General features: G+C 30.4%; 1 protein-coding gene across 32 annotated transcripts in view; it reads left to right on the plus strand.

The window, feature by feature from the left end:
- The window catches only part of LOC143222229 (uncharacterized), a 186,855-nt gene extending 173,813 nt beyond the window's left edge, over positions 1–13,042 (plus strand). For all 32 annotated transcript variants that reach the window (XM_076448420.1, XM_076448421.1, XM_076448414.1 and 29 more), the window contains 8 exons: positions 253–388; positions 4,619–4,719; positions 6,211–6,339; positions 6,533–6,571; positions 7,138–7,203; positions 9,718–9,912; positions 10,379–10,494; positions 10,635–13,042. In XM_076448420.1, coding sequence (XP_076304535.1) covers positions 253–388; positions 4,619–4,719; positions 6,211–6,339; positions 6,533–6,571; positions 7,138–7,203; positions 9,718–9,912; positions 10,379–10,494; positions 10,635–10,947 — 1,095 coding nt within the window. In that variant the 3' untranslated portion in view covers positions 10,948–13,042. The remainder of the gene's footprint in view (positions 1–252; positions 389–4,618; positions 4,720–6,210; positions 6,340–6,532; positions 6,572–7,137; positions 7,204–9,717; positions 9,913–10,378; positions 10,495–10,634) is intronic.
- Positions 13,043–17,380: the final 4,338 nt, after the last annotated feature.

Consider the following 17,380-nt stretch of genomic DNA (forward strand, 5'->3'; position numbering starts at 1 on the left):
TCTCTCTGATACTTATATTTTGTAAGATATGTTTCAACACTGTTATCTTCTGTATTTGTTTGCTGTAAGTCTATGGATTTACAATGCTAGAATCAGGGGTGTGATTCCCCTTGATGGACTCAGTAGATACCCCAATGTGGCTTTGCTATAAGAAAACACACACATGCTTGTTTGTTAAAAAAAAACTGTTTGAGCCATGTGTGCAATGTTGTGAAACTAAAATTACTATAAGTCTCCATCTGATTACTTTAGGGTATACCAGGAGAAACTGTAGAGGGCCTTCCAGGACCACCTGGTGTTGGTTTGCCTGGACCACCAGGTCCACCTGGGCCACCTGGATTACCAGGATCTGAATTTTTTCGAACATCCAACTCTATCAATGATCAAAGTAAGTAAAACTGTTTAGAAATAAATTAATTAACTACAGAGCAAAGGAGACTTACAGTTATTTATTATTTCAGTAGTTTGAGTTATATTTCTTTGAATATTATGTATGCATTTCACCATTCTATTGTTAGTTTCATAAAGAAAAACTTTAGATTATATCAAAAAATTTTTTCAAGTAATTAGGCATCACTTTTCTGTTAGATGTTATTTAAAAAAAAGTCTTCTTATGCATATTAGATTTTAACTATTGTCAGTAAAGTATCATCTTACTTATTAGTTACTTCTTACAGGTCCAAATTATATGAAGAAACAGTTATTTTTTGAAATATAAAAATGTAAGTTATTACCAAATGATATTTTAACTATCGGTTACCTGTTCCCTGGTGAAACAGCAGTAAGTCTTTGGATTTACAATGTTAAAATCAGGAGTTTGATTCCTCTCAGTGGACACAGCAGATAGCCAAATGTGGCTTTACTATAAGAAAATGCACACACACACAGTGACCTATTACATTTTGTAATGAATGTATAGACAATTTTTTTATGTGTGCTGAATTTGAAAATACTTATCAAGTATTTATATGTTAGTCTTTTTCCAGCCTAGCTGTTACCTATTGTATATTCAATTTAAAAAAAATCCTTCACAAAGTGTCCCTGGTGGATATCTGTGGGTTTATAACACTAAAAATAGGGTTTGATTCCATGGTGAGAAGAGAGCAGACAATTTATTATGTAGCTTTGTATTGGATTGAGGAATAATTCGTGAGCGTTTTTTCAAGTTAAAAAAATATATTCATAAATGAAACGCTTTCGCAAAATAGTTCATGTCATTTGGTAGATAATTTTTTGCTCTAATAGATGGTGTATTTGATTTTCATGTGTCTTTAATTTTTGCTTTCATTTTCAGCTCATTAAATGGAATGTCAAGTGGACAAAATCGAGCATTTTCGACACCATCTGCTTTTCGCATTTAATTTCTTGCAATTTCGTTTAAAACAATGCATACTATATACCTAGGTATTACATGACATAAAGTATCATAATAAATGTTTTGGGTGTAATGTGTTCATGCATTGAAGTATTGGTATAGTCTTGCATGTAATGCTTGAATGAAATTATTTAAAAATGCTCACGAATTATTCCTCAACCTAATACTTTAACAACTTCAACACAAAACAAGCATATAAAACATTCACCAAACTAGCATAGTAAAGTCCTACTGCCAAATTATTTATTTCCACATTTTATGCAAACATTCAGAAACCTTTTCCCTGTAAAATCATCAAGAACATCATAATGAAGTCCCAAAATTATTGTATCAAACAAAATATTTATCAAGCTTTTCTCTTATATGCTAGTACACTGAGGCAAGCTTTTATTTTCATATTTTATCTCAAGCATTTTCTTTATGTAGGTTATACCCTAGATTATATTTGATAACTTTTGAAGCTACATCATATATTAAGCATGCTAATTACACCTTAGGATGTATACACAGCTACTTGCTAATTCGTGTTTCAAGCCACAGATTTGGTTAGTGAAGGATTCTTGTTTTGTGGCTACCACGTTCCATGGTCCCATGCTTATTTCTTACTAAATGTCTTCTAAACAATACTGTTATCTATAATTAAAAACATAAATAAATTGTCTTGTTCAATAAGCTGTTCACAGAGTGTAGGAGGGTAGCTCACAAGTTTTATTCTAGGCACTAAGTCTGTGTTTTTGTTACAAGCTTACAAGGACTACAAAATAGTCAGACCAGATGGGCATTCCCAAGGTAAGAATGAAAAACCAATCAATCACATTTACTTAAAAGCCAGTAGCAATTTCTACATTAACAGATGGTACAATGTTTAATAATTATAAGATATAAGATACTAATATCTTAGATAGTTACATCTATGATATTAAATAAATCAGTACAGAACTACAATAAATTTTAACACTAACAGAACAATACCAAATTTACACAGATACAAATTTCAACATTTCACATGTCTTTTTCAGTACATTGTTTGACTGAAGAGTTAATGTAAAATATCAAAACTAGTACCTATATAAATTTGGTATTGTACCATTAAGGTAGGTTTAAACTTTATTGTAAATTATTTACATGGTATTGTGTATTTAACTGTCAGTGTGGAACTAGTTGATGCTTACATTAAAGTAAGATGCATAATATTATGCAAAAGTTGAAGAAGTTAATAATATTAACTTTTAAATGAAAACATTGAAACATATGAGAGTAGTTTAAGATGAACTCTACTAGATCTTTTGAATGCATTAAAGGAATATAATTTATGCTAAATTGTGTATGTTTGTGTGTGTGTGTTTTTCTTATAGCAAAGCCTCATCTGACTATCTTCTGTGTCCACCAAGGGGAATTGAACCTCTGATTTTAGAGTTGTAAATCTGAAGACTTACCACTGTTCCATCAGAGAACTTATGCTAAATTACAAATGTTAAATAAGAAATTGATAAAGAAAAGAGTTGATTTCAACTCAAAAACAAGTAAATGATTATGTGAAAGAAAGATAATAAGTCAATCCAGAGGACATTTATAAAGATATTTATAAAGCAGGAAGATTATTTTTTGTATGATTCAGAACTAAAGAATGTTAAATTATATTAAATACTCATGTTATGCTTCCTGAAGGTGAGATATAATAGGTGGTTGTATTGTATCAAAGGAAGAAATAATGTCTAATACTGTTGTAATATATAGCCAAGTAAAGAAAAACTGTTTTAAAAGGGAGTAAATATAGGGATGACTAATATCAGAAGTTCAAAAACAATGCAAACAGTATAGTAGGGATGGCATTTCTGAATTAGTATTTATAGTTTAATATGTTAGACCACATAACTGTAGATTTTTGGCGAGTATTATTGAATACTAGAGTTTATTGTTTGAAATCTTAGACAAAGTGTACTAGTTGACTGTAGATCTTGAGTAAGCACTATTGAATAGCAGATAACATTGTTTAATATGCCAGACAAGTTAGACAAGTTCACTGTAGACCTTGGGTGAGCATTACTGAATAGCAACAAGTATTGTTTAATATGTTAGACAAGTTAGACAAGTTCACTGTAGACCTTGGGTGAGCATTACTGAATAGCAACAAGTATTGTTTAATGTTAGACAAGGTATGCTAGATGATTGTAGATTGTGTCAATAAATTTATCTACTGTTTCATAGGTTTCTTGTTTGCGTTGTTTAATAGATATAGGAAGGTTATATTTATAACCAAACTCTAAAAACAATGAGGTCTTGATGGTAATATTTATTGATGGGTAATTCCTGTTTCACTCTTTTGTTAAGCAGTTTGAAAGAATACCAAAGCTTTGTAAAAATGCTATGTTCAAGGGTTAATGTAATAACATTTTACAATGATTTCTGTTTTCAGTTACTACATGTGAAACTATGTCATTTCAATGAAATTGGTTGACACTGTTGCTTTTGTTTTTGTATTATCATGTAATAAAAAAGAATGATATTAGCATACAATTCCAGAACATGTGTTTTGATTGATATTGTTGTGAAAGGAAACACTCTGTAGTATTATAAAGTTCTGAAGTCTGAACCATCCCTACTTAGGCAATGCTACAGCCTGCCTAATACTACATACTGTGATCTTGCACAGTATATCTTTATTATCTGCATAAGTAGTTACATTGTAGCTTTCCTGATCTTATGTTTGCAGAGGATACAATGGACTAAGATACTTATACTGCTTCATCTAGGTGTCACCTTTATTTTATGGGTCATTTCTGTTTTTCAAGAAAGGCATTTTGTTTCTTGCTAAGATACTAATGGAAAAACCTTTCCTTGTCTCATGGCATTTCTGCTTGATGATTTTGTAATCTGCATTAATTTTATTTGATTTATTCCGAACACTTAGTTGATCAAATAAATTATCTGTGTGCAAGTTTTAATCTTATAGAAGAAAGTAGTATTTTATTGTGATTTTCTTTGCAACACTATGTCTTTAATTTCACCTGCAAAAATTCACTACACCTGATATTAGATCTAGAACTAACTGCTTATTTGTGCAGGTAACTGTGTGTAGGTATAACTGTGAAATTACCACATTGTGAGCTCTTTTTAAATAATTTGATTCTTTAGAAAATCAATAATACTTTTGAGTTTACATCCAATAACTACTAATTATAATAATTAGAACTGTGTTATTGTTATATTGTAAATTATTCATAATATTTATTCTTTTTTCAGGTGTACAATATATTCCTGGTCGTCCTGGCCCACCTGGACCTCCAGGACCACCAGGAGATCAAGGAAAAGCAAAGAAAGACCATTTGGCTGTTGTTCCAGGGGTAAATTACAATTTTTTAAAATTGTTACTTTATTGATTTAAATCAAAGTGTCTTGTTTAACTTGCCACACAAACATACCAGCTGGTTGTTCCTTTGTAAATACTAATTTGTTACAATTGCCTTAATGTATTGTTGAATTCCACAATTTATTGCTTATTATGTTAAATAAGGTAGACCAGTTGTCTGTAGATCATGGATAAGTACTATTGATTACCAGTTTATGGATTAATATGTTAGATGAGGTAGACCAGTTGTCTGTAGATCATGGATAAGTTCTATCGGTTACCAGTTTATGGATTAATATGTTAGATGAGGTAGAGCAGTTGTCTGTAGATCTTGAGTGAGTGCTATTGAATACAAGGGTTTATTATTTCTATATAATAGATGAGGTAGACCTGTTCAGTGTTGATCTTCATTAAGTTCTATTGAATACCACAGTTTGTTTACTATGTTGAATAATGTAGACCAGTTGCCTATTAACCTTTGATAAGTAGTTTTGAATATTGTTTAATATGTTAGACAATATAGACTAATTTACTGTAGATTTTCGTTAAGTGCTTTTGAATTCCAAGGTTTGTGGCTTAATGTGTTAGATAAAGTAGACCAGTTCACCTAATGAGGTGATATTTAAAACATCATTTTGATGAACAATCTCAACCATCCCTACATAGGTAATGCTACAGTCTGCCTGATACTACATATTACAATCTTCATAGTATATCTTTGTTATCTACATCTGAATTTTTTCTTAGTTCTATTAGGTATCAGAACAAAATTCTGAGGTAGTGTTCTTTGCACTATTTCTAAAGTAGATCAAATGTGCATGGACAACACCTCTCAAGGTCCTATTTGAGTAAACCAGAGGCACATAAATCCATGAGTCTCATATCTGGTCTAGAACTGAATATTTTATCGACAGCTTAAGTCCACAATGAGCAAATTGATTTTGAGTTGATATTGTTGCACCTCGCTTAAGCTAGCTAGCTTGATTGGTTTCACACTGTTGACTTTTCCGTGACCTCGTAGAAATGATAATGAAATTAAGATAATTGACTGAAGTTAAATGGTTCGTAATGTTTCAAATCTATTGACATTCCTGGTCAAATTCTGTAGTTTCCCAATTAATAGGCATTAATCACAATTATACCTGCCAAGACCTGTAGCACACAGCTGTCCAGTAATTTTCTTCTCCTTCTGATGCATTGGTTTTATATAGCAATCATGCAATTTTCTCAAAGTTTGAACAATGTTCTAGCAAATTTTCATAAAACAAATATTGTTGATTCTTACTCTCATGAATCTTCTATAAATTTTGAGAACAGGCAGGACTTTTACAATACACAGTCAATAATATACGTCAGATGCAAAAAAGAAAACTATAATGAATCAAGCTTATATACTAAAATAAATGTACAATGGCAAATTTGTTACATTGTATAAACTGCACTTTGTTTTTCTGCATTATGTAATATTTGTTTTTGTTTTTGCTAGGCTGTTACTTTCAAGAACATGGAATCTCTGCTTCGAATGTCAGATATCAGTCCCATTGGAACGCTTGGATTTGTTCTTGATGAAGAAGCTTTATTAGTTCGTGTTAGTAGAGGTTGGCAATATGTAGGAGTAAGTTTTTTTAATATATATTTGTATGTATATATACATTTGTTTTCATATTACTTTATTGAAAATATAACTTGTTTATTCCTGCTAATAAAATTAGGAGCAAGTTATTTTTATATGCTATTTGACATTTTGATCATTACTTAAATATTTTTAGAAAAAAATATATATTAAGCAGGTTTCTTTTCTTTTATAGTTGGGTTCTTTGGTTCCACTACCCCTGCCAACAACTACTGTAAGTCTATATAAATTAAACTTATGGACTTGCTAAATACTGAAAAAACATATATACAATGTTAGATCAGATTTGTTGAAACAGCACTAGTCCTAGAATTATTACGTCTTTTTTATGGTTGTGCCATGTTTTAACTCTACAAGAATCAGTATTTTATAGCAGTATTTTAACCTTTTACTATAGATTGTTTCAAAGTTTTATGTTTTTTTAGTTTTAAATTTTCTTTATAAGAAAAAACTGGTATCATAATAAGAACTTGATAAATTTTACTTTGCAGTAATACTCAGAATTATTGTTAGATGTAACTTGTTTGTATACAAGTTCTTTTTGTCTTAAACAATTATTTTATTTCAGAATCATAATGAAATTTGTGCTAATTAACTTGATTATTTGAAATAAATATATATCTAGTGAAATAACATGGATTATAACTATGCATAAGCTAAATATTTTTTTTTTTGCTAAATATTATCTAGATGTATTGATTTATTTAGCAGTGTTACCCAGTTGTTTTTTGTGTGGCATGGTGGTTCTTTGTGTAAGAAGTATATTTTCTTATACCTCAGACCAGTACCACCACAGCACCTCTTAGTCCACCAGTTGACAGCTTGACACTTGAGAAAGCCCCAAGGGTATGTATAATTTCCTTCTAAGAGATTTAAAATGTTTGTTTGACACAACACACAATTGTTCTCTTGTTTTTTTTTTATATGATAGACTATAGATAAACCTAGTGGCTAACATGCTTGACTGTGAAGCTGAAAGTCCATGTTTCACATCCTGTTGCTACAAAAATCTACTCTGCAGTTTGGAACCATGAATGTGTTATAAGAGTGACAGTAAAACCCCACTTCTATTTTACAGTAGAACAAAAGTTGATACTGGATGCTGTTGACTAGCTGTTTTACCTCTGATATGCAAGTTTAAAATTAGGAACAGCTAACACGGTTATCCCTGGTGTAACTTTGCATGAATTTCTGAAACAGACAACACACTATAAAAGTATGGTTGAATTATAGGATTTTTTGTATTGTGTAGAAAAGAACTATTTTATTGACCTGATAATGCACAAGTCTAACATGGTCTAAGGTATAATTAATTTGTTACTGATTTTTAATATTCATTTTACTATAATAAAATATATATTAAAGACTTTCTACTCTAATATAGTAAAATATAATTTGTATAAATATATTTCACTTTTCTGTTTAAGTATAAGCACTTTGTCTGTTACTAACAATAACACATATGGTTTTACAAAATATACCTGCAAATACGTGAAATGTTAATATGTTGTTTTATTTATTTATATTCAAATAATACATCAAGTTAAGTTTATAAATTTGTTCACATGCTTCTGATAACCAAGATGAGGAAGAAGGTAATTGTTTTCTGTTTGTTACAAGATTTTGAAAAAATAATAAGTTTTATTAATATACAAATTATTTACTTCACATTTTATAATAAACACCTCCATGTACAATGTTGTATAGCCTTTTTTCACATACTACTTCTACAATATAATTGTATTAGTCATTTCATTTTGCAATATTTGTTATCTAGGTCAGCAACAGATATGACTAAGAATGAAAACATAATGATTTTATAAAGTTCAACACTAATCTTTCTGTAACCAACTTTATTCATACTGCAGAGTGTAAGTACATTAATTAGTTAAATAATTTTTAAATAATCCATAACTTAAGTGCATCTGTCATTAAGAACAGTGGAGGTGAACTGACCCTGTGCCAGCATTATAGTAAATAAATAATCAAACAGTAATGTTATATTTAGGATGGTAGAGTTGAACTGAACTTATGTATAGAAAATGTGTATGAAAATATTCAAGGCCAGTATTTCTTCAGCTATGACTGTACAGAGAAATGTTCATGATCTATGGTTATCACAAAAGGATGAGTGCCCAGACCCACAACCCTTTCTTCCACTACTAGCAGTTTTCTAGGTGATGTACTGTTGTTCTTGCTACATTAGGTATTAGAACAAAATACTGAGGTGAGTGTTGCCTTTGCACTCTTTCCAAAGTTGATCATATGTGCATGGATAACTCCTCGTAAGGGCCTGGTTGTGTAAACCAAAGGCACAGAAATCCATGAGAAATGTTTGTGATTGGTATTGTGCAAATTTCTTTTTTTTATTTTCATCTTGCAGGAAAACTAGAATGGTGATCTAGATATGTGGCTAGACATTTTGTTTGTAAGGAGCTGTATTGGCATTCCATCTGGTGTTTATTTCCTTGTGATATAATAGTGTCAGAACATTAATCTGATAGTATGCACAGATTGTTTGGGCATTTTCCTTGACTTTCTGGATGTTAAACTTTCTATTATAACTGTAGCTACCATAAGCCTCTTAGAAAAAGTTTCATAACATACTAGGCATCATTTTGAAAATTTTGTACTACCAGCAGAAATATAATAAGTCACAAAATGTTCTGCAGACACTTATAAAAACATTTTTAATTCTACATGGTTACATTCTTCCATTTGTCACATGTTGAAAGTTGTTTTTTTTCAGTTATGGAGTAGCTTATTTCTTCCTGCTGGAATTATGCCTGCATTTACTTTACAGATACTGTTCAACATTGCAGATATCCCTTTCTTCAAACTTCTTACACTCAAATGATTATACGTGTTTATATATGTTAATTACAAAATAGGAGAACTTTGTCAGAAAGCTCTGTAATATCATTTTCTCAGAAGAATAATTTCTGGTTTTACTTTAATTAAAAAAAACAACAAACATGGTCAAGGCTTTTCACATGTGTAGTGCAGTACATGGAATTGGCCAGGGAGGAGGTTTTTAATAGACATCATGACCAACCAATCCCTTGTAGAGAACAAACTATGAAAATACCCAATGCTATTTTTTTTTTAAGAATAGTAGGGCTGATTAAATTTCTGTACAATACATTTAAATATAAAACTTTCTTTTATTAAGAATAAGAACACTGAGCCAGCTTTGTACAACATAATATATACATAAATGTTTAACATTTCTCCTCATAATAGCAATATTGAATCAACTTATTTAAAAAATATCTTAGCAGTAGTCTTTCTTTAAAGTTAATGGAGCTAAATAAACAGTACACACTATTTTATTTTCCCATGTTGGCTTTTTTCCTACAGTTAAGGATAGCAGCACTCAATCAGCCTTACACTGGAGATATGCATGGCGTTCGAGGAGCTGATTATGAGTGCTATCGACAATCTAGAAAGGCTAACTTACGGGGAACTTTCCGAGCTTTTCTTGCCTCAAGAGTTCAAAATGTAAATAGCCTCGTTCATTACATGGCTCGAGATCTTCCAATAGTAAATATAAAGGTATGTGACACATTGTGTCTTACATTAAGACCCCTGTTCAGCAGATAGACTAATGTGGCTTTGCTATAAGAAAACACATACACACTTAAATTAAGAAATGTACTAATCAATATGCATGTACGTGTTTAAACAGTAATATCACTGTGTGCATGCTAATTGTGTAATACCATTTAATACAAAAATATTACACTGTGTAGAGTTGAAAACTAAAATAAAATAAAGAAAATGGCTAGAGCCTATCCAAAAGATGTGTTAAATCAGAAAAGAGAATGAAATACATTTAAGAAAAGTAAAAATATAATTAATGAATAAAATAGGGAAAAAATAGTCATCTAAAAATTAAAACATAATTTTTCAAATAATTTGAAGAATTATGTTTGCAAATTACATACATTTTTGTGCTGGCTGCTAAGTTATTAAAGATATATGTTTATTTCTATGTTCTTACAAAGATTTATCTCTTTAGGGTGAAGTGTTATTTAACTCTTGGAGAGATATCTTTACTGGAGCTGGGGCAGTTTTCCCATATCCTCCACGGATTTATTCTTTTGATGGAAGAAATGTCCTTGCAGACAATACATGGTAAGGATCATAAGATTATTTAAAATTAATCGAGTGGATTATATATATTATTGATTTTAAAGTTGTTTCCTTAAAGTTTCTCAAAAATACCACATATTTCAATTATATTTAGAAAAATATTTCTTGCTGTTTTCATATAGGACCCAAAAAATTGTTTGGCATGGCTCAGATAAACATGGAATCCGTGACGTGGAAGGCTTCTGTGATGCCTGGAATTCCAACAGTCTTAAAAAAGTTGGTGTTGCCAGTTCACTACTGCGGCACAGATTGTTGGATCAAGAGAAGTACTCCTGCAACAATGCTTTTATTGTTCTATGTGTGGAGGCTATGAGTCAGCAAGAGCTCCAACACAGAAAGAAGCGAGAGACAGGTAGAGATTTCACAGAAGAAGAGTACAGGGAGCTGTTAAACACACTAGAGCAAGAGAACCTACTGGAAGATATAGAGCAGTAAGCTTCAAAGGAAGCTCTCTGAAAATGTTAGTTGCCATGGTTATATTCAAAACAAACGTGGCAGCTAGTACACTGAATAAAGGAAACAACTTAGAGAGAGTAGAATCATAAGTAGGAGTTTTTCTCATCCCTGTTTTTTTGAATAACAAAAACTAAATGTTCTTAAGCTTTCCAAAGGTGTTATTATTATCACTGTTTTAGTAGATTCATAAAACAATTTATTTCAGTATGTTAACATTTATATTATAACTTGATTTCACTGAAATGTTTAACTATTTTTGATTTTTTAGCAATATTCATCATAAACATTCCTTTCAAAGTAGAATTTACTGTAGGAAACAATCTGAAGTTGTGCTACACTTTAAACTTGATGCCCTTCAGAAATCATAATACTCATAATGGACTACATGAAAGTTGTATTTCATTTAACTACAAGAGTTTACTTGCATTAATAGAAAAAGAAGTCAGTTTGTTAAAAGATAAGAACCAGGGAATTAGAAAAACTTACCACTCATGTTACTTCAGCCTTTGTCCATCAACTTTTGGTGGAGCTATCTTGTGCTTGTTGCTGTGCCAAATTTTCCAGATCTTTACAGTTTAATTACTTATAATAAAATGTTTCATATTATTTTAGATTTACTAAGTTTTGCTTGTGTTAATTGTCATCCAAATTATTAAACTTCTCTATGTTATGTTCATCTGGTCGTTTATACCTTTTTTGTAACTGTGATAAACTTGTCAATTGTATAAAGGGGTCAGATTTTTTCTAAATCATTTCAGGTTAAACCACCAGAACAGTTGAAGAATCAATGGGATATGTGAAGTACGATGTAAATTGTTTATTCATTCTATAAATCGATACCCACACCTTGAAAGTTATGAAATCTTATTAATTTGCATTTAATCTGTTCAACTCATAATTGTATTGAAACAATGTTTCTTTAAATTTCTGATTTCTTCAGTTATTGAGTTAAAATAGCACTCTTTTGAAAACAGACCTTCATTCTTGTACAAAGAATGCAATTTTATTTTGAACCAATAAGGCTTCTTCCTTTCTTAATTCTTTTCATTATCTACAATTACTTATGATACATACTAGTTTGTCTTGTCTAGTGTTCAGTGTTTTTTGTTAGTGTGTTTTAAAAATAATATTCTTCAACTCAGTTTTTGAATGCTTTCATTCTTATATTGAAGGAATAGTCGTGTTTCTTTATCCTTTGGCTCTACATCTGAATTTATTATTTTGTTGAAGCAAGCAACTTATTTCAACTTCTAAGTCATTTTATTATTGATTTATTTACTCAAAATTTATGCTGAAATAAGAGTTTTATTCCAACCACTGATTTTTCATAGAATTTTTGGTTTTCTTAGGGATTCTCATGTTGAAATAATTCTATTTCAATAGTCGATCCTTCCTCTCAACATCTGATTTCTTTAGTTCATTTAGGTCAGGGTGTGTTTTTAAATTAAATTTTATGTTTAAACTTTCTTTTCCAATATGTAATACTTCTACTGAAGCAATGCTTTATGTTTTGGATAACTGAAAAATGAAATTGTCTAAATATTTCAGAATTTATTTTTTCCAGTTGTTACTATAAATTAAAAATGACATCATCATCTCAGTACTTTATAGCAATTATACTACACTAGTCTTATCATAATTAAATTATAATTGTAAAATGATGATCTGGAAACAATTTTTTTCTCTTGCATCTGAAACAGGAAGTGGTTTGTTACTGACTAATGCATGATTGAAATTGTTTTTTTTTAAAAATAAAGCAATAATTTTGTGAATTAATACAGAATCTATGCAAATATAAAATTGTTTTAAAAACATTAACCTGTTGGATAATGAATATTCTGTGAACTGGATTAAAAAACAACAACTAAGTAATTCATGATCTATGCATTTGTTGACTAGTTACAATTGAAATGTGTAGCTTTGTGTAATTGATGTGGTGTGACACTTTATTTCCAGATGATTTCTTTGTCTCTACTTCTTTAGTTCTTTTCAACTATTAATCAGTGAGAATTGTATGTATGTTACTTCCCTGTCTGACTGTAATAAACATTGTCAATATTTATCAAGTAAGAAATGAAAAGTGTGCAGATTTCCATCAGTGTTTACCATTTTTCTCATAATCTCTTTTAAAGTAAGAGTGATGCAGACTGAAATATTTTGAAGTTTTAATAAAAAGAAATTCAACAGCAAGAAACACATTGCAAGACTAACATGAATCAACTTACTGAATTATTTGATTCCCACAGTTTTCATGTTTAAACATTGTTAATTTTACCTTACAATAACAGGCCTATATTTAAATATTCAAATATGTTGTTTACTGGTGCAGTTTTGTAGGGAAAGTTTTGTAACATTTAAGATTTCAGTTGGCAATTTATTTTATGTGAAATTTAAATTCTATAGCCTAGTTCATATTTTAAAGAAGATTTGTTTATGAATGGCTCTGAATCTCCATATCAAATTTTTTCTGGCAATGGGAAGTTTAAAAGGAGATAACATTAAAAACTATTTACAAATGTTGCCTAGTAACCAACTTTAATAAATCTCTCTGAGGCAGAATTTTTTACAAAAGCAAAGAATGGTAGTAAACATTTTTAATGTTGAGAAATAACAGGCCAACCCAAAAATTAGGATACAGCCAATAAAAAGACAGTCCTCAAAAGAAACAGGAAGCTAATGCAGAAGCTTACAATACACTTACCTAAACAACATGTATCATCAGAAATGACACCATAAAAGCTTATAGTATAAAGTTAATAGATAAATGTTCTCTTTGTAATTTATCATTATGCAAGGACTGAATTCATGTAGGCATAGAATTAATGAAATTTAGTATTTCATAGCAATTCAGGTTTTGCTATGTTTCCTTGAGCTTGGACTACAAATTATTCACATTAGCAGAAGTAGTTTAGTTTTTCACAATTGTTTATGAATGTTTTCTCCAACTTATTCAATGGTGCTCATTTCAGGTATTTAGGAGTAAAACTACAGCCCCTCTTGTCTCTTCCAGTTAGTGGGGCAGTTTTTCTACATGTGATGTGATTTAAATTGTGCAACCTGTTGGCATGGTTGTGGTGATATGAATGGTTCCGATGTACAATAAGTATATGTGCAATACTGAGATGTCCCTTGATGAAACCAATTCAGTGATTTTACTGTCACTAACTACATGATGTAAGCAATACACTGGCTTTAAGTAGTCATTCCACAATTTCTTTAAAACCATTTATTTTTGACAAGAAAACCACATGATTTCTCTTATTTTAAATAGTATTTGACTGTTGTTTTAAAAAATAACTTACTGAAAATAAATCCAACTAAATTTAGTCTTACAGTATAGATATAGATTATGTAAAATAAGAAGCTATTAGTACCATAAATATTAACCTTCACATGCATAGGTTTGACTTAAATGGTAAATTGGTCTATTCAATGAAACAAAATGATATATTTCCTGGATCAAAATTATGCTTAATTCGAGCTAGATGCAGTCAGTCTACCAACCATAATGTATTACAGAAAAGCTGTTAATTTGACCAAAACATAAGGTGTTTTTTTTCTTTTGCACATGAGCATAAAACTAGGCTGAGATGCACAAATTTCATATTTGATAGATAATTGTTGGTAGCTCTAGTATAAGTTTGAGGATTTGCATTAATATTAAGGTGTCTGTTGATATTTATTTTGTTAATATACATTAAATGTTTGTTCATGTTCATTAAATACAGTTGCTAGTATGATTTTAAATTTTATGCAAAGACAGTGAGGCATGTAAAAAAACCTTATACACATTTCTGGTACTATGACCAAAGTCTAGTTGGTGTCCTTTTTTTTAGTAATATTTTTGTAAGTTTCTGGTAGGGATTTAAAGTCTTGAAGAATTCAATGTACTATAACAAAGTTTAAATACTAGTGCATTTCTTCAGTACAGTAAAGGAGCCTGGAGAACAGGGGTGTCACTAGGCCATACGGAAATATACATTGGATATATTTCACAATGCTCCTGAATCTGTTTTAGATAAACTGTGATATGTTACATTACAATTATATTTTAATATGAGTAGTAGCTGCTTGTTTGTTACCCAAGCCTAAATCTTTATGGTAGAATATAGGTTTTTCTCACAGTGACCACAAAGCACATTCATACCAACAGTATGTTTGATACTTTTCACTATGATATAGGTGCAGTTTATCTATCTTTTGTTAGTTCAGGGTTACTGACTTGATAAGGAAGATAATTCTTTGAAACTAGTATAACCCATTAACACACAATGATCAAAAGGCAGATTGAATTGGATCTTCCTTGAAGTTAGACTTTGAGATCAAACATTTTTGGAATATTAAGTTTTTTTATTATAAGAAATGCAATAACTGATAAAAGTGAATTAAAAGAATTCAGAACAACACCCAATGGAGATTGTAATGTCATCACTATCTTTATATTTTTAATTGCATCATCCAGATGTTAGATATATATGTCAATGATGTTTTAATGACATAGGATCATCTTAGAGAGGCTGAAGGACAGACTGCAGATTAAATCCAAAAAGTGCACACTGATGTGCACAGAGCTTGAGTTTCTGAGAAATGTGGTTGTATAGTAAATTACAATAATTCAAACATTTTGGTTGGCCAAGAAAAATAAGATTTAGCATTCCAAGACTTGGAATTGATAAAGCACATAGTCATCAGATAATTGCAATAATAAAAGGCTTAAGAGCATAATATATAGAAAGACAAGTTGCTAAAAGAGGCAAGACATGATATGAAGACGAATAAGAAGGGAACTTCAATAGCTATGGCTGTAATTAGATATCAAATCAATAAATATATGGAATTATGAGCTAAAAGTTTGTTCTTGAAAAAAATCTTTGAACCTTTCTATGAGTCACTATGCAGTGACTAAAAAAGACATTTTATCAATGAAGAGTTCAATGAAACAATGGTCTAGCATGAGAAGTACTATTGCTCAAGTTAAACATTAAACTAATTGGAATTGAATAATAAAATAATTTTTAAAGATATAAAATTACTGTTGATATAAGTGGATAAGACTAGAGAACCATTAAAAATACTTGTAATCAGCAACAAAAATATTGATTGAAAAATATGTGAACAAGACCTCACAACACACTTTTACTCCTCCAGAGTTGAAAATTGTTTCTGTGACAGCCTTAAAATGACCTCATAGTCAGGATGATGTCTTGAAACAGCAGATTCTTGCTCAAGTTTAGCCATTTAATATAATACCTAGGGCTGAGCTGATACATAACCTAGTTCAATTTTACAAGGTTCAGTTGGTTTCAGAATTTCATCCTGTGGTATGCAAGCATACAGTGCACTTCCTATCCCCTTTGCAGATATATTAAGGATTTTTGTGACACAGAATTTATTGTATTGAAAGTAACACTTATCTTTTCTATAACATTCTATTGGCAAATCAGGTGATGTTTCAGAGATACAACATTTCTTGCATCAAAGTGATTGTCAGTCATGCGGTAGCACCTGCACCCTGAAAAGGACTGCATTATTGTTATTAGTATATAAACCTATGTGTTTTTTGTTGTTGTTTTTTCATTCTGGGATAATTCAGGTTAACTGATACAACTTATTCTTAACATAATTCGTCTTTTAAAAACAACACAGAACTTACACTTGGAATGTTGAGAACTGTTACGTAGTTTAAGTTAGCAGAACATCTCTTTATCTTTAATTATGCTATAAGTAAAAACTGTTTTATTGCATGTAACTTTTATCTAGTCTCTCTTTGTGCCAGTCAAGATCAGAGGTGGTAAGATTTCTACTACACAACACACTTTCAGGCAATATTCTACTTATTCTGTGGCTCCTACCCAATTTCTTTAAATGAAATCAATGAAACTGAGAAGACTGCAATGTAGATTTACAACAGATTTCTGAATGTGCATAGTCATCCCTAATTTGAAACTGATATACTGCAGAAAAGGCAAATTGTTAGCATCACCCACTAACTATTCTTGGGATTCTCACGTATAATAAAAAAATGAAATATAAATATCACTATTAAAGTGCATCCATGACCCCAAAATGTAAAATGTATTTTTGACGTAACGAGTCATGAACCATAAACCCTCCATACACACTAACTACAAGACCATGCCCTAACCTATTACATTCATATAGATTGTTAATAAATTAAAGATTAGTGAATTAGTGCTCATAAAAGTTAAACATTACACCAATAATCTTCACATAAACAATTTTTTTATTCCAAGGACTGGAAATTTCTCTTTGGGGAACATGAACTGTAGTTATCATTATTTTCACTAAATAATTTGAAAAAACCCGTGAGAATAGCTTAGGGCAGTATATAAGACAGTTTGCTACGTGATACCTACAAAACATAAATTTATTTAAGAAGAAAGCTATGAAC

The sequence above is a fragment of the Tachypleus tridentatus genome, chromosome 8, assembly GCF_004210375.1.
Source record: "Tachypleus tridentatus isolate NWPU-2018 chromosome 8, ASM421037v1, whole genome shotgun sequence".
Classification (NCBI taxonomy): Eukaryota; Metazoa; Arthropoda; class Merostomata; order Xiphosura; family Limulidae; genus Tachypleus; species Tachypleus tridentatus.